The sequence below is a fragment of the Acanthaster planci genome, linkage group LG02 (genome assembly GCF_054643075.1).
Source record: "Acanthaster planci isolate LZ-2023a linkage group LG02, COTS_SCS, whole genome shotgun sequence".
NCBI classification, from domain to species: domain Eukaryota; kingdom Metazoa; phylum Echinodermata; class Asteroidea; order Valvatida; family Acanthasteridae; genus Acanthaster; species Acanthaster planci.
The window spans coordinates 6,308,386-6,334,284 of record NC_141778.1 but is presented as its reverse complement, the minus strand read 5'-3'; the positions used below and the strand labels follow the sequence as shown (position 1 = coordinate 6,334,284).

Genomic DNA, 25,899 nt, shown 5'->3' with positions numbered 1-25,899 from the left:
GGAAAGGAAAGAGAACTAATTTCATTACAGAAGTACAAAACAAATGTAAACATTATCAGACATGACTACCGAGGAACGTGATATGAAGGTAGATTGTTCCATGTATAAAACACAGGTATGTAGGTATGTTCTTTACTGAACAAGGAGAAAACAATGACAGTTATGGGATTTGAACATATTGCTTATGATTATGAAAAGAGATATTAAAATGATTATAAACTGAGATTTCAACTTCACGGACTCATTCGTTCCTTTATCTGGTTTGTGTAACGTCACCAGCTTAAACAATGCCCACTGCACATAGTTACATGGAACCATGGAACCCGAAGTTAACGTGATACTTTACCGTTCATACAAGGGGAGCTTGCAATCAGAGGTGTGTCCACGTATCTGACGAAGTCACTTATGAACAATATTATGCCGGGACTAGTACACGGCTTTTGTGGTCACACACTCTTTGCCCATGCTACAGAGACCGAATGCAGTAAAACCAGCAATGGGCAAATGAAATTACACAGGCAGAAATAGACTTTTTCAGTCCGGTCTCTTTTAAAATGGAACCAAACAGGGTCACCCCCATTCAACACTCAATGGGAGCCCATGGCACATTCTTGTACTCCAGCGCTCAAGAACCATTATGCCCCATGTAATGCGGCACTACCTGGGTTCTAGCACCCTCTCTTAATCTTCATAAGTTCCTCAAATCTTCAAGGGGAACTTTAAAGATCAGGGGTTAAGGGTGAAAACACTCTTCCTGGTGATCATTCGGATAACCTGTGTAAGTAACCTCAGGGCCTGCACAGCCTAGACATCCATCTATTGAACAACGTACAATTTAGTAAAGTAGCTTGCTTAGGAACACTGACAGCTAGATCACCCAGGGAAAGGGGTCACAATTGAACAGACTCTACAACAACTCACTGCCCACTGACACCCAATCTGACTACCCACAGAGGTTAACAAACGAGGCTTTTACAGAGAATAGCCCGTTTAGAATGGGGCCAAAGTATATGACGATATTACCCGAGTTACGTGGGGTTGTGGGCACAAAAAAAAGAAGAAAAAAAGAATGGTTAAGCTGACTTGTTAGTGTTGTCGGTTTAAATTCTTTTTTTTTTCAACTTTTTTCCTATTTTAGAAGAGATCTATTTTGAAAGGTTATTATATTTAACGCTAAAATTTGCAGCCCTGAAGTATATTTTATTGAAGGACAAAAGCTCACTTCAACGCATTCTCAGGTAATACTGTAATATATTTCGGCCCTTTGTGAACATGGGCTGTTCTTTGTAAAAGCCTCCTTTGTTGACACTGGCGAGTGGTGGAATCAGCTGCCACTGAAAGGCCACTAAATGGAGTAGAATCTGTCTGGTACTTATGTCTCCCTGCTCTCTGCACTATCTCTACCTTTTGAGCGGGAGTTGACGGCTGAGTTGTAGGACCTTGTGTCGATGATGTAACCTCGTTTGCCAATGCATAGTGCTGAGTTGACTAGTTTCTCGTCTTCTTTACATCTTTTGCCATTAGGGCCAGGAAGTGGCTGGCCACTTCTTAGAATTACCGTCTAAAGTTAGAATAAAGGCAAATTAAGCTGATAAACAAAATGGACACTAAACTTAAAACTTCTGCAGTAAAAAGTGACTTTTAATAATGAACCTTCTGTAACACTGCACAAGGGAAGAATAATCATAAGGGAAATAGATTTTCAAATATGTTTAATTACTTACATGTATTTTGTTAAACCATAAAATTTATAATAACTTACAATACATGTAAGTGTACAGTACATTGTACTTGTAAATAAGGCAGCCAAAAATCAGCAACTACAATAAAAAAGGGGAAATCCGTGATTCAAAAAAGAATTCTGAAAATGTAAGTGGAATCACATACCCCATTAGATGCATGAAGGTAGCTAAGAACTGGAAACCTCCCTCCTTGACGGAATGCAGCAGCCTGCATGATGCAGTCGTCATCTACAGCTTTGGGCACAACCACCGTTTGCGGGTAGGTGGGACAGACCTCGGGAGGGGAAAACAATGTCAAAAATTATTCAAGACACAGACAATGCATCAAGCATTTACAGACTGAATGCTGCTGCAAAAACCCATTCAACCACTTGCAGGTGATATAACTCTGCAATGCACCGGCCCAAGGAAAAGCATTATTAGCCCCAAATCTGGAATTTTAAAAACAAACCTGGACATGTACATTGTACCATGGCCACTTTTCAGTATTACATGTACCAGTATGTGGTACACCTCAATGCTGACTTGTGAAACTTTGTAACATGTTTGTACCCTTCTCAATGAAACATTTTTTTCACATTCCATTGAGCAAGGCCATTGAGAAATATCTGCTTAAATGGCTGGCCACTGCACCAGGCCGAATTAGGGTATCACATATGATTAGCCTCCTTAACTACCCCTATTCAGATCCCAGGTGGCATACATACAATGTACATCATCCACTACTGCAGATAAAAATTGTCACTTCACACTTTCACATCCTCTGTGTATTTAAATGGTCACAGTAATTGTTGGGATATCGGTATATGAATGCAAGACTTCTGATTGAGGAAGTGACTCAGCTATCTGTTAACAGGACCCAACACAAACTCACTGGCATTTATAAAACAGAGTCGCTAAATTATTCAAAGAACTTCATTTGTCGAGTAAAAAGTTATTTCAGAATGCTTTTGTTCTTTCATTTGTTTGTGTCTTGTTTTGATTCAAAGTGTATCTAGGGTTCAAATGCTGCACCGGTGAAAAATACACTGTACACCAACTTTGTTTTAAGGTGACAGTGAAAGAGATAGGGTTGACCCTTAGCCACCTGTGCCCCTGACATCCACATGATGACTCATTTGTGTGCAAAGCAGTCACACCAACTCCCAACAATTGCACAATGCAGAGTGTGGGTCCCCCCCTCCTCGGATGCCGTTGCCAGGTAACAAAGCACCCTCCCTCTCTGTCATTGGCCTTAGCAAGATGGTTCTTTTGCATTTTTTTCAAAATACATTTTCCCATTCCCTTGCAAGATCAGGATTAAGGCAAGTTTAATATTTTCATCTTGCCTTCATTCCGACAATTTTTTTTCTTGAAAGGAAAGGGACAAATCAGGTACCTGGAAATTCTTGTTGACATGAGTCAAGCGCCACTCATCCCCTGTCACTCTGGCAAACTCACTCTCTGGAAGGAACGCCTGCCAGCCATCCTCCAAGATATCAGACATGGGACGGTAGAAGAACGGATAGGTCAGGGTCACAGACTCTACAGTGAGACAATAATAACCACAATGCTGGAACACGGTGCCTGGCCAACGACTCTGAATTTACATGTACTGATATAATGCTACATGTTTATATTTAAGTACCAAAACCTCATGTACATGTAACTACATACATGTATACACGAAGTACATGATGTAACTACATGTACATGTAACTACATGTACATGTACCGGTAGCTTTCTCGTCTTTGGTAGAGAAATCGGGAGGGGAAGGGGGGGTGCACGAATGACAAAGGAAATGCCCATGGAGGACGGTAATGGGTATATGGTGTTCATGTTGGACAGCTGCAAGGTTGTGGCCTGGGCCTCATTTGTGGACTCACCGAGGTTGGAAAGCATCTCAACGGAGCTGGCAATGTTCAAGCATTCCTCCATGCCCTGAATATCCAGCTGGATGATCATGAAATTCTTGCACTTGATGGTTAGGTGGCCCACAGAGCCTACAAACTTCTTCTCGATGGTGTCAATGTTGCTATGAAGAAGCTGGGGAAATAAAAATCAAAGAAGTTGCCATTGTCTGGTAACACTAACAAAGAAAATTGTGACTGGATCCGACACAAGTCGCAAGGCTACTTTCAAGGAATTTTGCTTAAACTTTCTATAAGAAAGAGCAAACTGAGTTCTTCATTCTGGTAAATCACTCAGTTTGGCATCCTGATGAAAACGAATGTTATGTAAAAGATGTTGACAGTTAAATCCTACTGACTGTAATCCACCCACAGCGGGACCATAAGGGAGTACAATTTTCCTGGCAACAGAGGCTCCTTGGGTGGGAACCACTTCACTGGTTCACAACCTACTATAAAATGCCAATTTTATAATGGTATATTATAATTATAATTAATTTTAATCTTAATGGTATAATAATACCAATAAAATGAACACTCCCCTACTAACATGCTTCAGTTCAATTTACCATATGCGGGGGGGCACATGTTCTTCTGCTTGAGGTGGATCATGCAAGATTCTTGTAAAGGCCTTGCACTCAAAAGTGCTTCTGGCCAATGCATTTTTTGGGGTCATCATTTAACTTCTGAGCAATTTTTAAAGAACGGTTTCAATTTTCGGAACCAATGGCACTTCAGTACTATCAAGTCACAGCATGCAGGCCTGCCATTGGCTCAGGTTTCTACACTGCGGGGCAATGTCAGCTTCTGCAGCTTGCCGAGTGAGAACGCAAGCCAATGAACAGAATTAATAATGCAACGATTAAGGTGATACTGCCTGCAGCCATAAAATGGAAAAAAAAAAAACAATGATGTTGGCATCAAGTGCTGTGTGTCATGCCTACGCATGATTGTCATGTCAATACCTCTAATCATTCCCTGGATCATCTGAAACTCCTTTGAGAGCACTGACTGTACATGTACATATAATTTATGTACATATGTATGATACCTGTACATGTACAGTTACCGGTAGCAACTTGACAAAGCCCATGCATGCATGCAGTATCCAATGTTTCTCCTCTAGGCTCTTACAGCTCTCCAGAGGTACATGTACATGTATCTGTACATGCCATGTAGGTATGTTGAAATGGAACAAGCAAGTGTGGCAAAAGCTCTGCCGCTGAGCATCGGTACCACAATCCTGTGACAACATGTGACCTCTCATTCTCAACCCCACTTCTACATGAATACAAATTGTGCTCTTCAGCCTCCAGGCCTGCGAATTCAGCATATCGCGGGCTCCAGTCTGTCAAGGCTGGTAACCTGACAGGCTACACCTTCCTGGCTGTCAAGATGAAATCTAATTGGTTGCTTGACACAAAACAACCATTTTAACTTCATTGGAAAGACTTGATATGGACTTGGCCGACACAACCGGGCTACCTTACCCACAATTCCTCTGAGTTGGTCTTGCGGGATGACAGGATCAAGTGGTGGCCCGTCAGGCAGAGGGTGCCCTCAACAGCTGGGTAGAATGGTCGGTGGAGAACAACGCCGTCTACCTTGGGTGTCTTGATGAACTCGACAAACTCCATGGCATGAAACTCAACCGGTCTTCTTACAACTGTACAAAAAACCACACAGAAAAAAATTCCTTCAATTAAAAGTTACATGTACAGGACATGTGAAAGCGCTTGCCTGAATCTGAAGTGCACTCTTGCTGGCAAAATATACACCCGTACATGCATGCCTCAGTGGGAAATTTTGCAACCTTGGGCTTGCGCACGCACCTGGCACACGTGCAAAGAATGTGCATCACGTGTGCTCAGTGCACCCCATAAAACTGCGCATGAATCTGCAATAGCGCATGCGCGTGGTGGGTTCCTACCAAAGGACCATTGTTGTTACAGCTACCCGGTAGTACGCAAAAACACCAAATTGAGTGAACTCCAAGTGTACTTGGAACAACTTGTAAGCTCACAAATTTGATTGACACAGAACATACATGTACTGTACACTGTGCAGGTACCGGTACATGTACATGTACATGCACATGTATGCTTAGCAGAAATGGGTCACCACCCAAAATGCCATACATGTACATGACTTACAGTTTTTATGACTGGTTCCCGGCTTATTTTCACTGAACCCCACATCCCTTGTGGGGAAAGCAAAACAGAAACAGCATTTATTGGTTTGAGGTGATTATACAGCACATGTGCATACATGTGCAATCTTATACATTGGGCATGATACATGTAGGAGTGAAATCTGTCAAACTTCAAGTCTGTAGAATGTCAGAAAGTGTACAGTCCTACTGGACATGTACACCCTGAATGCATTTGTGATCTGAAAAATAAAAGCACCACGAAAGAAAACAATTGACACTGATATATCCACACTTGGCCATACAAGTGACACTTCAAATGTTTGCTTCCAGACATGCCAGATGTGCAGAGTGAGGATCAATGAATGTTAATGTACACTGTACATTTAACTTTATACTGTATGCTTGTAAGTTTTTTTCTTTTCTTTTAGAAAACACTGTACTGGTACCTGTCCAGTACATGTACACCATAACATGTACGTGCTTACGTGTACACCCAGACGAGCTACATGTAATCAGCTTAAAATGAAAAAAAAAACAAAAATCTGTACGCAGCATTTGAAGGTATGAGGTCTGGAAGGTAACGTCTCAATTTTATTAAAAGTTACCCCCCCCGGTAGCTTTTTTCCTTTTTTTTTTTGAATAAGGGAAATTCGTGACAGGTTTGCTTGGGTTATAGACTCGTAATGAACAACCTCCTGCTGTCTGAACCACTGGACTGTGGAGCCTGTCAGAATTGCTAGCTGATATTTACTGACAAAGCTAGATGAATGATATGAATCGAGACATCAGGACCACAGCGGCCCGTCAACTTCATGCATGTATCCTGATTGAAATTATATTTCAATTGCGGTCGTTTATCCTGACTCCATCATTTGTATCAGCTGGATTTTTTCCCGGGGTGGGGGGGGGTGGAGATTTTCCATGGGGAGATAGGGCAAAGCACTCATTACTGGCAACACTGATAAACCACTGATGGTAGAGGGGGTTTATTCCGAGGCATTTCCAAGCGACCATTAATGTTTCTCTTGCCTTGTCTTGTCTAATTGGGGGAGGAGGGGGTGTGGAGTTGAAATTGTCCGAATGCACTATATAACTTTTTACATGTAGCCGGAGGACTAAGGACTACACTGGTAATTACCGAACATTGGTGCAACAGTCCAAGGGTTAATAACTTCAAATGTTTGATAATCTGGAGGTTAACTGGTCATGAGGTTCTACAGTCCAAATACTAGTACATTGTACATAGAATAAGGTTTATTAGTACAAAGGTTAGAGAAGTTCCCAAATCAAAAGGTTAATCTCAAGAATGCCCCAGGTTTAAAAGTCTGAACCTGGCTTGGATTTCTTTTAGACCTCTCATTTTAAAACTTTTTTGACAACTGCTCAATTCAGTCAATTCAGACTGACAAACCATAGTGTTGATTTTGACAGTTGAAGCTTCAGACAATGTAGCCATCAATCTACATGTACATTCAGTTTTCTGACTATCAGACCTTATGAGCATTAAACCTTCAGAAAACAAACCTCCATACTTTGGAACCTTTGGATTACAGAATTAAATATTCAAACTAGTGAGAAGTAACTGTCACAGCCTTCCACTTGAATAGTCGGACAGAGTTACAACTCCCGAGCAGTGAAACAAGCAATGGTCTTGAGAAAGCCACCGACAGGAGTGTTTTTTATTGGCTGAACATACATCATGGCCAAGCCCCAACAGTTTCCTTAATGGAGAAATACTCCGCTCCTTCCATATTTCCAGCTGGTTCAGATGCTCCTTAAAATTGAAATGTACCTGTAACTGAAGTACTATACCTCAAGGTGGCATGCCTGACCAGAACACAGAGACCGAAATCGTTCCTCATGCATGACAAGAATGGTACGGGGGCTTTGCTCCTTACAGACAGCTGCACAGCAGGCTAGACTTTTCTGGAGGTAGGGCACGGTTGAGTGTTTGTCATGAAAGCACTTTAACTGAACATGATTGGGATCGCAAATGCGTGGGAAAGTGGGAAGTGCACAGCATGCGTGTATATGTGTACATGTACATGTAAGATGACATCTTTTTCTTTTCCTTCTTGACATGTCCTAACATGCCTCGTTTCTGAGCTCTGCTGCTTGAATTTCCCCAAGAAAATTTGGGGCATTTTGAGTAAGCGTAGTTGACAATGGCTTGATGGTATTGTCATACACTGAGATGTACATGTACAACAATATATGTATTATGTAAATGTTTAAAATTTAAAAGTACATGTATGTACATGAACATTAAAAACTTCTGTGCTTTAATGTACAGTACGTATCTAATATACGTACATGTACATGAACATGTACCAGTACATATATAATTACGGTAACCGACAGGAAAGGACTGACAATGGCAGGAATGAAACAGCAAATGAAACTGTGGGTGTGACAAGGGATTGAAGGCAAGAGGGTGCTAATGTCAAGAATAAACCTAAAAGGAAATGGGGGAAAAGATAAAGGGAAAGAAAAGAGCAAAAGGGGATCAAAATAGCAACATTCCTTGAAAATACTGGTACATGTACATGTACCTCAAATTCAACCCAGTCCACTGTTAATAAATGCAAGTTAGCCACTGTTGAAACTTTCCCTCTTTTCCCTCAATATTAGAGTTATACACATATTTATGTAAATACAATTTATTCTTCCAAGTTGGAAAATGCATTATTTAACACCTGTTTGCATTCTTTTTATGTGTATATTAAACTTTCATTTTTATTTTGTAGCATCAATTTTGTTGTTTTGCCATCCAGTCAAAACAAAATGCCGAAGTAACATGGACATGAAACTCTAGTTTTAGTTCTGTCGTAGTATCAGAGAAACAAATTTGTTCACATGTTTAGTGTTAGAGATGTTGTAACTGTACCCTGTATTTGTGAAATGGCGCCGAATCCCGAGTTTCATAGAACTGAGCAATGATCAGAGCATTTATATGGAATCAATCATTCACAACTTGTAATAATTTGAGCTAACGAACGCCATTATTGAGGAAACTACACTTAACATTGACAAAATGCCTGCCTGTTTTATTGACAGGTTGCTCAATACAGTAGTCAGTAGGTACAATACATTGTACATGTACCTATTTTACCGGTGGCTCACAAGGGCCAAAGGGGGGGGGTATGTGGCCAAGTGGTTAGGGTTTGTGGCTTCCAATCATAGGGTTTGAGGTTCGAATCCAGCTGCTGGCAGTATGTTGTGGCCCTTGGCAAGCCTCTTCACTCCTGCTTGCCTCTCTCCACCCAGGAGTATAAATGGGTACCAGCATTAGCTGAGGAAGCAACCTGCGATGGACTGGCATCCCATCCAGGGGGGAATAGAAATATTCTCAGTTGTTTCATGCCAAGGAAACCGGAGATAAACACCGGCTTGATGAGCCGAATTGGCTCGGACCAGACTTGCTCACAAGGGCTAAATGGAGTACCCTGAATTTGGAGTGTGGAAGTACATGTACATATACAGGTAACAGGGACATGGCTTCCATGTTACCAGTACATTTGTGTATTGTCTTCAGCTAGACATTAAAATAAACATTCAATCACTAAATCCCCAGTTCGTCTTAAAATTACTTTTTTGAGGTTGTCACTGGTTGGATTTACATGTAGGTTAGATTTAGACATGCATGTACGTACTCATTTAGTGAGCACTGTGTATTTCATGCAAAAAGACCGAACCCTGCCAGTACGTGAGTTATACTCATCCTATTATTTTCTTAACACTGTCAAAAATACATTGTTTACTACATTTTCAAATGAAAATGCAACTCAGTCAAATATTCCCTTGAAAACAAACACTTTTTGCTGCAGGTGAAGTTGTCCACTTGGTCAAAATAGTTTTATACTCCAAACAATGCGGAAGTACCATAATGTACATGTAACAAGGACAGTGTTTGTATTTTAGGTCATGGCTGTTGCTTGGCAATGTGTTGACATACTGTAGTTTTCAAAGCGTTATTGCCAATAAAATTCTCACTAACGTAAGTAGAAGTGTTTCCTAACAGTGTACCTGTACCTGTTCCGTTTTGTCATTAACCTTTCCCACCTGTTGGGATCAAAACCTTATATGATTTTTGCATTTCAGGTCATTCTTGTTGGCAAGCAGTTCATAACAGTATCCAAATTAATTCGTCCTAAAACATTTTGAGTAAAACGCAGACTGTTTTTTTTCCTTAATGTCACAAGGTCCATTAACCGATATAATCATCTACTTTCGATGTTAAATCTATTCGGTGCGAGAGAGATCTACTATTAAGTTGATTTTATTAATTAACGATTAACTACTATTAACTGGATTCATTAATACAATTAACTATCAACATCAGTAAAATCCAACCAACCAAACTTGTGACCTGTCACCACAAAATGAACTGAAAGTCAGAATTTTCAAAAATTGAGATCCTAGTGTTTTTGAATTCAGCAGGAAAAACAGAGCTCTCCAATGGTACATGTACGTACTGTACATAGAACACTCGGGTAAAAGTACTGGAATAAGGTGACAATGTGACATTATCATGGCAGCTTTGCGTCTTTGTTTCCAACATTGTTTCAATATTTCTGACCAGGTACGAATAATGCTATCGTCAAAATTGCTGAAAAAAATGACATTTTAAAATACCTGATCTAACAAAATATTTAGAATAGAAAACGGGTTACTCTTTTCGAATATTAAAAAAAAAAGACCTCCACTTCCATATGACTTTAAACCCTCAAATAAGAAAGAATGGAATGCAACTTTACGCTCATTTTATCTTGGCAGGTCACACTTGTCAAAGTGAACAGGCAGAAGCACGGAGCATTGAACTGAAGACCCCCCACCTGTACATGTAATTATTCCTTTTGTGGTAAGACAACACTTTTGAGTGACTGTGCAGGGTTTGTCTTCAGGGAAAAATTTGTTTGAAAATTTCCCCGGGATAATTAAATTCACAGGATTTTACACATTACTCATTCTAATAGGAAAGCAGTTAGTAACAATATTTTTAATTCCATCACTTGAGAACACATATTCATGCAATTTTGAGGTTAAATTTATTCAATGCTGGAATTCTACTATTTCATTTTCCCTGGATTTTAACTACATGTATTTATTCTCTAGTAGCTGCAATTCAACTATTCATTTAATTCTGGAACAACTCATCTTGGAAATCAACGACATGTACAGTGTGGTCAATACTGAAATTTAATTATTTATTTAACAAGTGAATTCAGGATGGTGGGACACCTGGGATCCTCCCTCAGGTCCACTGGATCCATGACTCATGACATGGTTTCGATTTTATAGTCATCAAGACCACATACACAAGTCAAAAAAACAAGACAAATGGTGATGATACCTGGTTTAACAGCTTTCAAGCTGTGTACATGTAGTTTTGTTGTACCTGGGACCGTTTTGTCATTTCTCTGATTTCTCTTGATGACCTCACTTGGTACCCAAAAAAACAGAACATTGGAACCCCGAAATAGAATGTTGGAGCCCCAAAATAGAATGTTGGAACCTAAAAATAGAATGTTGGAAATGGATGCAGCTAGTACTATTATTGTTCATTTCATCCTTTGTCAGATTTTGCTGGCAGTAGTTGAAGACATCTTTAGCATTTGATACATTTTCAACTTGTCCCAACACAGCTGTAGATAGTTTTTGTTTCACTACAGCACTTCCTCCATCCATGACGTTAACCAAAATATTCATACTGCATTGGAACATTACTCTCTGCAATTGAATATGAGGCATCCACAAAAGGGCCCCTTGACTTGCATTGGCTACCAAAGCCATCTGCGAATCTAACATCCCCTGAGAGTGGTTCGGGCATTGCTTCTCTGGCATGCTGGATATCAACTTCAAATGCTGGAACTGTTCCTTTTCCAATGTTGTACCGGTATTTGTTAAGCAGATGCTGTGAAAGTGGATTGCTTTCTTTCTCAAGCTCTTTCACCATGTCTCAGAGTGCTCCTTTTTTTTCATCAGTTTCCATTTTTCTTTATCATCTTGTTGCCAGCTTGCTTCTCTTGTACAGTTCCCCACCTGCTCCAGGTGAGAGGTCTTATCCAATTCATGTACATGTACGTTCCTTAGGCCCTACTGCATATTGGGGGATTTCCTCTCAATGCAACAAAGCTTGTGGTACTTATCATTACCCTTTGGGCAAAGACTCCCCGTCTTTTATCTTGCAATTGGATTTTGCTGGGTTACAGCGCAGCTGTGGATAACCTTAAGTTTCAACTTGATATTCTCAAAGGTAACCGGTTAATTTCAGATGCCGCACAGTCTTGATGTGTGGAGACCTTGACTTGAAAAACAACTTCAAGCTGATCTTGTGATCAGATTACTTCTTGAAACTCAAAAAGACATCTGCAACACGCCTATCAAAAATCTGCTGTGCTTTGAAGGATCTTGTAGCGCTTATATTCTTTCTGCAGGGGTCAGGAGATGAGCTGCTTTCACAGAAGCTAGTTTACACAACTTGTTTAGTTGCTGTGACAAAGAAGCTGCATTTCTGGATTTACATTTTTGGGATGAGCACCAATTACCTACGAGCTTATACTAATTGTTTTGCAAGCTTTCCTTTGCAGCTTATATGTCCTTAGCACGGCAAGTGAGCTACATGTAACAGGAGTTCTCAGTTTACTTTTCTTTTCTGTGTGCCCTACCAGTACTCGTTTGGAAACATTTACAAACCTTCTCTTCAGGTCTGTGCCTACCACACAATCTAGCTTTGCTTGTTAAACTTTCTTCCGGGGCATTTTTTTTCTGCTTTCAAAATTCTTTAAAAATTCCTATCTTCATTTACTGGACACTTACACACATGTGAAGGACTGTCTGGTGGCCCCTCTCGCCTGACAGACAAAATCTATTGACGCCTCAGTATTTCAGCCAGGCCTGCAGCCTTGTAAAAAGAGCCCAGATTGTGCGGTGTTATATAACTTTCTTTTGTTCACGCACCTGGCTCGGTGTGCTGCTGACCTCTTTTCAATAGGGGCCAGATTAGTGTGCAGCAGCGGTGCTGCGTGGCTCATCGCTGCGGTGGTGGAGTGCTTTTGTCCACGGTGGTAATCCGCTCGCTCTCAATGCCCCAAACCCTGGTATACTGTTTCAAAACAAGGCTGGATTATCTCCACTTTTGAGAGTGAAAAAATGTCAGCTATGCCCAGCAGCCTGGTCTTTTGTTCCGAGTACGGTCTTTTGTTACAAGGCCCTGTTCCCTTTGTCCGAGTTCAGAGACACCGGCCATGCATATAAAGCATAGGTGTTGGGATCCAGAATCCCTGGCTGGGAGTGGTTAAAGTGATTCTTGATGATCGTCTCATGTGATATCCTGTCTTTAAGTGCTTCCTTCTTTCATGGTGATGATTTATTTACGTCTTGCACTCTATCGGCAAATTTATACACATGTACATGTATACGCAATATTGCCTTTAATGCTCTTGACATACGGTACATGTAGATTTCCATATACCTGTTGGTGTTCATTTGCTAAATGAACATACTAAAAACATTAATTTGACAAAAAAAGCACTTTGGAAAGTTCGGAAAATTACCTTTCTAGGTGATGGTCTGGAAATGAGCTTTAATGGCCAGATACCATACATGTACATGTATATTCAGTACTTAAGTAATGTGAACGTGTTTGGTTTCATTGTAAAGAATGACAGCATTGAAATAAATGTTTCATCATCATCACTGTCATGGAATTAGAGCCCCATCTTCCACAAAATACAAATGTAATTTTCTCAGACACTCCAATCCATGTGTTTCCCAACCTACCATAGTAGGGTAGCTCCCTTCCCATCAGTAACAAGTCAGTCAGAAAAGGATGAGCCAAATTTAAAAACACAGCTTACATGTACACGTATCTTCCCACTGTACACAATGAGACTTTCACAGAGAGATTGAACGAGAGAAAGAAAAGCTTTTCCCAATAAACGCAGCTGTCACTACTGATAAGCTACCTGCTGTGCTGGGCACACTGTTCAGACAAACCCCTCCTGACAACAATATTCAACCTACCACCCCCCTCCCCACGGCAAGGCCAATTGCAGAGAATACTGTTGGAGGAAGGACAGCTACATGTCTGAAGGTGTACCCCATAAATTGAAACCTCAAGGCAGGTTGTAGACTATAGAGAATCAGTGCACAGGTGAAGTTGTGCCCTACTGCAGTCGGTCTGAACAGTTTTGAACGCAACATTTAAGACAAAACTTGCCAAAAGCCCCATGGAACTCTGAATGAAAGACTTTTTCCCATATATACACTTGAACAGTTCAATAAAAGTATATTCCTTATTTCTTACATGTACTGTACAGTTGTAGTTCTATTTTCAATGCATGTGTCCTTCCTCCATGGTACATGTACATCTATTACAGGTACATAATTTTTGATTTTAGATAATTTTTGAATTTTTCTTACAAACTGTACAAACTCAATGGACAGTGTACATGTACATTTTATAACCTTGTAAAACATCCTACATACATGTACATGTACATACACCGTACATGAACATGTACCGAGCATACCGGCACACACAGCTTATAAATTTGACGCAATACATCATACACCTTAGATTTGCAGTAATTTCTGATACCAGTACAAAGTTTTTTTCACATCAACGTACGGTACCAGTATACCAAGAGGGTACACACATGTACCGGTACATGTACATGTACACAAAATACACATGTATATGTACATGTACATGTAAGTGGAAATCGCGATTTCATTGTGGTTTATTACAAATCGCACTTTCGTTGCGATTTAGTGGAAATCGCGATTGCATTGCGATTTTCAAGAAAACTGCCTAGTACCCTGGAAAACTGTCTATGATGTGCAAAACGTGATTTGAAACGCAAATAACTCAATCGTAATTCGTCCACTTAATTTCGGATGCAACTGTACTACCGGTACATGTAAATGTACAGGTGTACTGTACATGTACATGTATATGGGTACATGTACCCACACTTTATAAGGCATATGAAATGATGGATTCATTTGTCTGAAGTGTTTGACCTGGTTATAAATATACTAACCCTGACTAAGGGAATAAATATGTGCTTATAGCGTAGCTGGTCTTAAACGTGCATTTCAGACTGGCTCAGGAGAATGGACGCGACTGCAGCTCGGGCATTATCAGCATTTGTTCTCAAGAGCGAGGGTCTTAAACATTAGTTAAGACTGCCCATGCAAGCACATATTTATTCTCATAAATACCTTTTTATTCAGAGGGTCACAAGAAGTCAACATACATGTATGATGTATTTCCAATGATTTGTTCTCAAACGCTACTTTCATTATTCCGAACATCCCTGTCCATTTTACAACATATTCCTTTTGAAAGTTGTCCAATAGAATCCACTTCAGTGAACTCAGCGCACGTGGTGTGTCGTGCCATACTCTTGACCAATCAGACCTGATTAAACTGTCTTGTATCCATGTGCCAGCGTGTGATTTACGCATAAACAGCGGGCATGATCACTTCTCAGCAGGCATTATGTTATGTCCATAATGTTAATGTTAATACACGATCACATGATGCATTTCGACCAATAGGAATTAGAAAAACTGTCCAAGGTAATTGCACACTTTTAATTTGATGTAAACTGTCACTGAGCAATTTCAATTTATGCAACCTGTAAGTGGAAACTTCTGTGATTTTTAAGCATAAAAAGTAAACCTCTACAAGACACCTACACAAAGTACATGTACATGTAAAATGTTGGGTGCTTGTGACTCCCAACAAGGCAGCAAGCCTACGGGTAAGATTTAGCTGAGATTACCATGTGCCTCCAAGGTGGAATATATTGATCCAAAAGGAGAGTGGTGTAATAAAAAACTGCCTTTCAGTGCCGAGTGAGCCGGGGTCTATGAATAATGCACGAGGGCAGCGTCAAGTATCAAGACAAGCAGCTCTACATGTACCGGTACATGTGATGTACATGTGATGTACATGTATCAAATGCAAGGATGAGACAAGTCCTGTTGAGACAGTGAAACTCGTGGATGACGTTGGACGTTGCAAGTAAGTAAGGGCTGCTGCAAGAGGCTCGGGATATAATTAAAAAAAAAAATTCTGCGATCAGCAGATCACCACTAGGAATACATGTAGTTGAGGACTTCTGAGGACTTGTAAATGGTACATGTAACAAAATGCTATGTACCATGACAGACCGGGCAAACTTGTGATTTTGTGGTTTTATGCTGAAGAAGTCTAGAAATTATCTTTTGATTGAACGAAGCCCCATCTGATTTGCTAAGTCATCTAATTGATTTTGTATTCATAAACAACAATTTAGCCATTCCTATTGGTCGAGAGCTTATCATGTGGCCTGTCTGAAATGAGTGATATAAAAGCACTAGCCCGTGAAGGTAAATTGTAGCTAGAGGGGTGTTTTTATAACTTTTAACTTGTTTTGACTTTCTGGTACATCAGTAAGGTGTTTATGAATAGGATTACCTGCTTGACCAGTCTTTAATGAATAAGACCGGCAAAGTATACACATACTGGTACTTGTATATGGACACTGTAGGTTATTCCTTTAGTTTAGCAAAGATATACATGTATTCAGTTTTATCTTGGAGTATTCATGTTAAATTGGAAATCAATTTGACACTCGATTATCTACACTGTACATGTAAGTGTACATGTACCGGGGTACATCATGGAGGTGCATGTAGATGTACGGTAGTGTACATGTACCTGGAACCTTTTATTTTCAGACTTTATTCATTTGCCTTAATATTCAGTGATTGATTTTGTTTGTTCTTTTTATGCGGTGGTGTAAAGATTTGTACAGACAATGAGAATACATGTATTTCAAGTTCAGAACTTACAGGTATTTCTTTTGGCAGTCGCATTTAGCAGTCGCATTCTTACGCAGACTTGAACACATGGTAAAGATGTAGGCCTACTGGTATTGTGCTGTGCTTGCAAAAGAAAACAAAGTACTGTTTTTCAGGAGTGTCTCAAAACAAGAACATCTCACTCAGTGACAAGCAGTGTACCGGTACATGAGTTTACACGGTATATGCAGGTACGTGTACATCGTACAGTGTACATGCATATACATGTACATGTACCTGGTACATGTATGCATGTACATGTATAAGTACAGAAACTGCATGTTCTGAGGCATAAACATGTACATGTATGCTCATTACTGATGAGTTTCAAATGCCTAGCTGCAGACTGCACTCCCAATACATGTACATGTAGAACCTGTGTGTGTTGCTCAATGGAGCTCAGCAGTACTACATGTACATGTACATGTACATGTACATGAAGGCCCTACTGTACCGGTACATGTACATGTACCTTTAACTCCCTCTCTACCATACAAAACACTCTGAAAAAACCCAAATCTTTCCATAATCCTTTTTCGCAAATACATACAGTAGGGTACAGTTTACATGTACACCTATGTACATGTACAGTGTATACAGTGTACACGTATGTACGCACATGTATCAGTATGTACAGCAACTTACTGGCTTACTTGTAATTGAGTTTTTCCTTGGAAAGCAAAAGATTACATGTATTTAAGTCTTTCACATATGAAAGCAAATCAAGTGGCTCAGTTAGATGTTTACATACATGTACATGTTTACATTTACCGGTACCTAGAAAAATTCCCCTCAACAAACACCAGGGACACCCTCTTCATTGAAACAGGCATTGTACATGTTGTACATGTACATACATACATGTACATGCATAGGATGCATGCAGCAATCATCCAGATTGTACCCTATGGTACAGGTGATTAAGTTTGAAAGCATTTGTCACAGAGAGATCAGTGGAGTGATCCAGTGGGTGACTGCTGATATGACAGAGGGGCAATACGCCCCACATACATGTACATACATGATGTACATGTACATTGTACATGTACATCACTATACATGTGTACATGTACATAAAATGACGGCAAAAATGTTCAACACTGCAAAATGAACTCAGTACTATTGAAATGCCTGCAGGTCAGACAGCATCTTGCTTTTTGTGGTCCCAGATTACTTTACTGAGCACTTTCTCCCTCAAGTGTGCTGCATGGTCATTGCCCAATTTGAGGCAAATAATAAAACAATAATAAATCTCTTCCCAAATTGGATGGTTGGTGGAGGGAAACGTGTTACAGGTACATGTATATGTACATGTATCTTGCAACAGCCTGGAACAACCAACTCAGTTGTACACTGTGCGTGTGAGTAGAATGTATTATCATGACCTTTAATTCTTTATTTTTCGAAAACTTCTTTGGATATTAAATTACATATACATGTACTGTTAATAATGATGCTAATAAATAAGAAAAATTTGTCGCTCATCACTAAATTCAAATAAATTTCAAAATTTACAATATATGTGCTGAGATCTGAAGGAGGTGAACCCACCAATTAACCTAAAGCCACAGAATATAGACCACCGGTACCAGTACACTGGCTATTTTATCATGTTTATGGTATGAATATTCTCCTTGACTAACCTTACAGTAGTTGCTGCTGACATGACAATCTATTAAGGAACCTTGCTCAGTGTGCAATGTACATACTGGTACATGTATGAGTGTTGGTAAGAACATTCCTTTAGGGAAAAAAAAAAGTCGGCAAGTCCGGAATATTACGATGAGCACAATTCCTGCGGTGTGATGGCCGGTGCCCAATTTGAGGCAAATTTCTTCCCAAATTGGCTGAGCAGAAAATGAACGATGCATTCCTTGGCAGCTGCACAGAACTGCCCACTGGCACATACCTAGCATAGGGGCTGCGCCGCTCATCCAGGAGCTATTTCATGCATTAGTGAATTTTACCATTTGGAGAGCGCCTGTATGTCTGGGATGTGACAGCTATCCCTACAATCGCACAATCTGACGGGAGTACAGGAACATCCCACGGGGAGTGAGCCTACTGTAGCTGGAAATCTGGTGATATTAGACACATGTATACCAGTACATGAATCCACACTGCAATCACCAATGCTATGGGCAAATGGTTCACTTACAGTAAACCAGTGATATTAAACAAATGTACCAATACATGTAACGGTACTGGTCGGGTACGGTACCATACATGCTTTGAAACAATTTTTAAAAATTCTTCAAATAAGTTTACTACCCGGTACCTGTAGGGTACCATTTAAATTGTCTAAATGTACATGTACATGTATGTGTATTAGGTGTGGCGAGGCACAGGGGAGCTACATACATGTATACATGTACAGTACATGCGGTGAGCTTGATGCTTGATGCCAATTTTCAGATAGCTTTTTGTGAAAGATTATACATGTAGGACTGCATGGATTTAAATTAAAACAAAGCCCTTCTCTTCACATACCGGTACAAAGAGTGCCAGTCAATTTGAATTTTTGCTCTGGTGACTCCACTTGTACTTTGATGTTTGTAATATTTAAGCAACCCAAGAAACACATTTCATGAGTCACTCGAGAGTGGTTGGTACAGAGCTGGGTTTACATTGTGCTTTAACTTTTCTGTACATTTAATCCCAACATGAGAGTAAAAACAGGTTGATTTCTACATTGCAATCCGCTCCGAGCAGGAACAAAAGAGGGCGTGTTTTGAAGGAAATTGACAGTCCTTTGGTACTCACGCATCGCACAGGTGTGCAACTTTATGCATTTTTAACGTGGAGCATGCTGAGTATACACAAAGATGTTAGTCTAGAATGTGTGGTCTTCATGTGCACGCTGAACGCAAGAATGCAAGAACCTGATTGGAAAACGTACATACCGGTACCATCCTTCTTTCGCCGGTGAGGGTGCACTTCAGCTCAGCTAGGGTGGATAATGGGTAGTAATAGCACATGTACCGGTATACGTACATGTACATGTATGGCGAGTATGACTGCTGGTTAGAAGGCAGCATTTGGAAATTTGGATGTACAGTACATTGTACATGCACATATGCACATGTACATACAGTACATACGTACATACCGGTACATGTACACTGTACCTGAGTACAAACCCATAAGTGTATTCATGACATTGTGCAATAAAAATGCTGCACTCAACATACCATACATGTACATACCGGTAACTACATACATGTACATGTATTTCAATAAAACTAAGAAAAATATAATCAAAAGCACTTCGAACTACATGTAGATAAAAATTGTCTTCATCGAAATCATGCAGCCAGTTGAAAACAACCTTAAAACATCACGTTTTGTGCCAGCCAAATCAATACAAAACATATCTACCTGAGCCAAACCACACCTCTCTCCAACATGAATTGATTTCCAATTCCTTGCAGCCAACACGTACGAGACCAGGAGATGACGAAGTAACCTTAACCCTCTTGTTTTTAACCAAGTGGATCTTAACATCGATGGCATTTCTTTGGGTTGCCGGAATAGACACACAGCGATTGTTCTTGACATTTCGGCCAACGCAAGCCCACATTTCTATTATGTGCGGCTGACATTTTCACTGAAGGTTACTAAGCTGGCAAATCCGTGCCTCTGAGTGAGCTGCAGGTGCTCCAACCGTATTTTAATCGCAGTAAATGGTAACAGGCTATCACTTGTGACTTAAGGTCAATAAAGTGAACAAGTCTGTGTCTTCAACACATGTACAGCTGTACATGTACATGTTTACAGCATGTACAGGTAGCTACATGTACATGATGTTGATGCAGATGATGTTGGTACCATTAATGTTTCAGCAGCCTGATCATGTGGATGCATGTTCTACGAACAGTGTGGAATTATTGTTATTTCAGCATGTACATGTACATGTATGGTACTAGTGCCGGTACATGTACATGAATGTACACGTATGTGTACATGTACATCAATGATTTATTCACTTCATATTAAGAATGGTAACTGCTGGCACAAGGACCATAAGATTTTCAATGTATGTACCGGTACCTGTATGTACATGTACATTAATTGTACCAGCACAGTACCTGATACACGTAATGCTGTACATGTAGGTTGTTACATCCACAATTATCGGTGTTTATACATATTTTCAGCCACCTCACACCTTAATTTTCAAAGGATGTCAACGTCCCAACTCCAAGTCTGTTGAACTTGGGAGAACTCCATGTGAGAACCCTCAAATGTGCATCAATTTAAAGGGAACAAGCCCTTTTATTTGAGTGATGGGGAGTCAGGTTGGCAAGGTATGGTACATGTAGTTCTTTCCTCGCCTTCCACCTCTGTGGCCCCGGGTTCAATTCCCGGCCCGGTCCACATGTGGATTGGGTTTTCAGTCCCTACCTGACTCCATGGGTTTTACCTAGAATATTCCTCTGGGGTTTTCCTCCCACCTCTAAAACTGTAACTGCTTCTTACTGTCTCCCCTTTACTGATGTTGGTGAATATGGGTCGTTTGGCGGCTGCGCGAGGCCCCCTTGTATGCCATCGGCTCAACCATGTTTAAATGTATTCATTGTTCCAAGCTTAACATTGTACAGTGCATTTGAACACATCTATATGAAATTTGCATTTTATAAATGAATAAATAATGAATAAAATACTAAAAAGATGTACCGTACATGTGCATGTACACATACACATAAAAGAGCACGTTGGGTCAAAATCTGGTTGAAGAGCTAAACCTTCATGTAAGATTTTGGTATCAAATGCCCTGTCTTTATAAGACAGGAATTCATTACATTGTCATGTCATCATAGTTTTTTGTTATGCAATGTCAGACCTGTACATGAGGTACAGTAATATACATGTTCATGTATGTCCAACGACGAAACAAGATTTGACACCCAAACAACAAATTTCATTTCTGTAAACCACATCAAAAAGAAATACATCCAGTAAGTGTACAGTACGTACAGTATGTACACGTATACTTCTGGAATGAGATTTTTTAGAAGAAAAAAGGCTTTCACATGTCCAAAGACATCACAGAGTTGTTGATTTTGAAAGAGAATTAAAAATGCACTCTATCTGATACCGGTACATTTACAGTCAGTTTGTCCCACAAGAGAGGTGTTTTGAGCCACTTTCTAACTATATGAACCGTAATATGTATCATTGCACTTTCTATGATAATTGCGGTACATTGTGTGAAGTTGCCGGTAATAAATTTGCACACTATTTACGAAAACTATTATTATTATTATTTATTTCTGGTAATGACACCAAGGATTCCTCATAAGCACCCTAGGCACTGTAGCTCGCAAGCCTGAAGAAACCTGTAGAGAGGAGACAGTGAGAAGCAGTTACAGATTTAGAGGTGGGAGGAAAACCCTAGAGGAAAAGTCTGGGTAAAACCTACAGAATCAGGTAGGGAATGAAAACCCAATCCACATGTGGACTGGGCCAGGATTCAAACCCGGACAGCAGAGGTGAAAGGCGAGGAAAGAACCACTACACCAACCCGACTCTAAATGTAAACATCTGTAACACAATCGAACTGTATCCAATGGGGCAGATTTGTGAACGGGTAGAAATTACCATCTCTGGAGAAAGTTAAATTGACACCATTCATCACAAAGGAAAGTGTTAGAAGCAGGTGTCTCTAAAAGACGTTGGTGCGCTTAAATCATAAAGGCGAAAGAATACTGTACACACGTGTACGTGTATATATACAAAATGTACATACAGTATGTATCATACGTACAATGTATGTACGTTTTTCGTGATCTGTACAATGGTAATATTTCAGTGTCATCCCCTTTCACACTGAAATATTGAACACATACATGTACAAAATGTACATGTAAATATACAGATGTACATGTACAATATTATACATGTATGTACATGTACATCATTCCGCAATTAATCCCAATTTCCCAACGTAATCCCCTACCCCCCCGTAGCACCAAGTTTGCTGTATTGGTATAATGCAATACATGTACAATCAAAGTCATCCATCAAATTGGATGGACTTTGATTGAATGAACATCTTCTACATGTAGAAGGTACCGGTAATTAAATTCCGCAAGCATCACAGAAAATGGGCAAGTTTGATTGAAGTACATGTAACACATGCAATCAAATTATTCAGAGCTAAATTGCATTTTCATAATCAATACATATCCAGCAGATTTGGGTGCAACTGGAAGTCCAAAGGGAGACAGATACAGAATTACTGAACATACTGAAAGAGAGAATCATGAGTAGTGAGTACATACAACACATGTAGCACTGCCACTTGTACTATACTCATCCTGTACATGTACATGTGCAAATATTAAGATTTCTAGAAAAAGTATGGTAAACACGTTCATGTACGGTGTGTACCGGTATACATGTACATGTTCATGTTCATGTATGAGTACATGTAGGTGTGGGTAGGCATTTTCACCATGTTCAGCAGACAAGTTCTTTTCCGTCCCCACAAAATACCGGTAGGTGAAATGTCGAATGATGTACATGTACATGTACAGTGTATGTCCCAATAACTACGGTGTGGGGGTACCGGTACTTGTACTGGTGAAACTGCGATTTCCTTGGCATGGTACATATACACTGTACATGTGATGCGCAAAAGTGAAAATGTAAGTGTCAATGTTCATATCGCACAATACCAGGTTTTTTAATGCAAATAATTATGTCATGATACATGTGATGTACATGTACAGGTGTAGGTAAGATTTTTTTTCTTTTTTAATATCAATTTATAGTGCAGCTACTGGCAAGTGTTCGCTGAATTAATGTCAGTGGCATTTATTTGCAATTAAAGGAAGAACAGTTTAAAGGGTACTACTGGTACTCCTGTACCCTTTAAACGTGTTAAACTGCATGGTTCCTTTCATTACATGTACATGTGCTACTAGTTGCATGCATTTATAACGAAGTCCATTTAAACTTTTAGCACCACATTCAAACTACAAAGGACAGGTATTTATCTTCCTTTATTTCCAAGTTCGCATTTTCCTAAACTTTCCAGCCAGCCATTTACAGCCACGCCATCCAAACAGGGTCCTTTTTTGTAACGTTTAAACAATGTCAGGATTCGAATTGTTTTACTTACATGTAGATGAAAATCTGTATAGAAACAATTTGTATGTTTCATTGAGAGAATAAGTCATGAAATATTTTTCCTGTTATTCAGCATAAATTTAGAGTACATGTACAGTACATGTACGTACATGTACTCTTCAAATTCTATTAACTTGTGAAATTTTATCATGAGTTGTCAAACTTCAATGAAATTGAATGACAAATCATTAGTGACAAAATGCAGGATTTTAAATTGCAAGAACAGGAAAATTGGCCTGGGTACACGTACACAAGGTACTGGAAAATGGAAACATACATCATGCCGTCACGTCAGTGAAAAAATGCCGTCACTGCACATTTTGTGAAATTCAGGTTTTTCTCTGAATTTTGATTCAGATTTACATGAAGAACATACATGTACATGTAGGTAAATTTCATTGAGAAATGTTGCATATAATTCATCACAATTAATGAATGCTGAAATGTATCTTCATTACGGACCTTCGTGTTCATGCTCAGACGTCGTACTAGTTATGGGTATTTATTAAAGCGCACTCAACGCAAACTGCCATATTATCACGCTTGTTCAAAATTCGTCAAAATTCATACCGATATTTCCTGAAATGCATATAAAAATGCTTTATTTTGCCCATTTTCCAAGGTAACTGATCACAAATTAAAATTTACCCCAAATTGTTCAATGTTATGATTAAAAATGCCTCCAAGGAGAAAATGTGAGAAACAAATGTACAGGTACATGTAACGATAAGTTTTGCAGAAAATATAACATGTGCAAAATAACATTTCCACTGATTCAGATGCTACTTGAAATTTTAACACTGAACAGGCTTTATATAGTCAGATGAGGTAAATTTAACTCAAACCTGAGATGATTTGGGAGTTTGATAGTAATAATTTGTGACTTTACCAGATTTACATGTACCTTCTACCGGTACATGCTTAGTAATGAGCCACCGCGGTGTGTTAAATGCGTGTCATACATGTACATGTAGGTACCGGGTATGGTACATGTATCAACAAAGTTACAATGTTTTGGCCAGAATACGCATACATGTAGCACATCGTTGAAGCAAACACGTTTAACAAAGGATCACAGATAGACTAATACAATTCAGCACTGTCAAACTGGCATATTCCAAATAGCCAATGTTACAATCACACACGCATTTTGTCACGTACTGTGCATAATCCTGAATATACATGTACCATGCCACATGTACAAACATGTACCGGTACATGTATGTGTGTGTGTTATTTTTTCTCTCACTATATGTACTTGTTCAGGATGATCTGTAAATCCCTGCCATTCGGTAAAAATGGCAAAGCTACCGGTACATACGTGTACATGTAGTGCCAGCTGGTAATTTAGGAGAGCCAAAAATAGACTGTAGAAAATCCACACAATTGTAATAATTAACAGATTCTTAGATAAAAAAAATAATATTCCCTTAGTATTTAATTACATACCGGTACATGTACCGGTACACACGCTGTATGCTCCTTTCCAGTTTTGCCAAGCACTACTGTAACTGAAAATGCAGGATTCAGTTTGTAATTCAGCAAGTTCAAGGTTTCATCATTAACAGGTTTTCAAGTGAATTCATTTTAGGAATTTATATTCAAATTTCAGAATGAATTCAAAATTCACACAGTTTTGGCACAACAGTTCCATACATGTACGTATACGTACAGCTACAAAAAGCTTGCAAAAATAAAACAAATGGAAAATTGCGAAAAGAGTCACTCTACCTTTTCCATTCATTTGTTCTCCACTTCAGCGATGGTGCAAGTGATCTTCAGTCTTTTGTTTCCAGCCCAAAGAGCTAACCATATGGCCGTTTCCTGGCCACTTGTTTGGCTCACAACGTGGCGTGCACCACCAACTGTTGTGCGTGCACTGCGGTCAATAACAGAGACCACTTCACCACAGACACGCATTAACTGAGACCGCCCCCCATACTGTGCGTTAGACAGCCACATTGATTAGGGCTCTGCCTACAACCCACTGCCGGCATGTGTGGACTGGTGGAGTGACAGATGTGACAGTGATATCCCAGGCCGTGCGTGATGCAATGCTCCTCACACGTGTAGCGCTTAAGTGCACTACACTCAATACCATGTTCTCAAGCACGTTCATACTTA

The 25,899-nt window shown here is 39.7% G+C and overlaps 1 protein-coding gene across 6 annotated transcripts in view; it reads right to left on the bottom strand.

Moving 5' to 3' along the window:
• The window catches only part of mtmr9 (myotubularin related protein 9), a 49,866-nt gene that overhangs the window by 15,080 nt on the left and 8,887 nt on the right, over window positions 1–25,899 (bottom strand). For 5 of the 6 annotated variants that reach the window (XM_022248840.2, XM_022248839.2, XM_087133825.1 and 2 more), the window contains 5 exons: window positions 5,123–5,298; window positions 3,609–3,768; window positions 3,121–3,266; window positions 1,888–2,016; window positions 1,405–1,561 (listed from right to left, as the gene is read on the bottom strand). In XM_022248840.2, the coding sequence (XP_022104532.1) occupies window positions 1,405–1,561; window positions 1,888–2,016; window positions 3,121–3,266; window positions 3,609–3,768; window positions 5,123–5,269 (739 nt within the window). In that variant the 5' untranslated portion in view covers window positions 5,270–5,298. Of the gene's footprint in view, window positions 1–1,404; window positions 1,562–1,887; window positions 2,017–3,120; window positions 3,267–3,608; window positions 3,769–5,122; window positions 5,299–25,506; window positions 25,789–25,899 lie in introns of those variants that run through there. The other variant, XM_022248838.2, reaches the window with a different exon arrangement.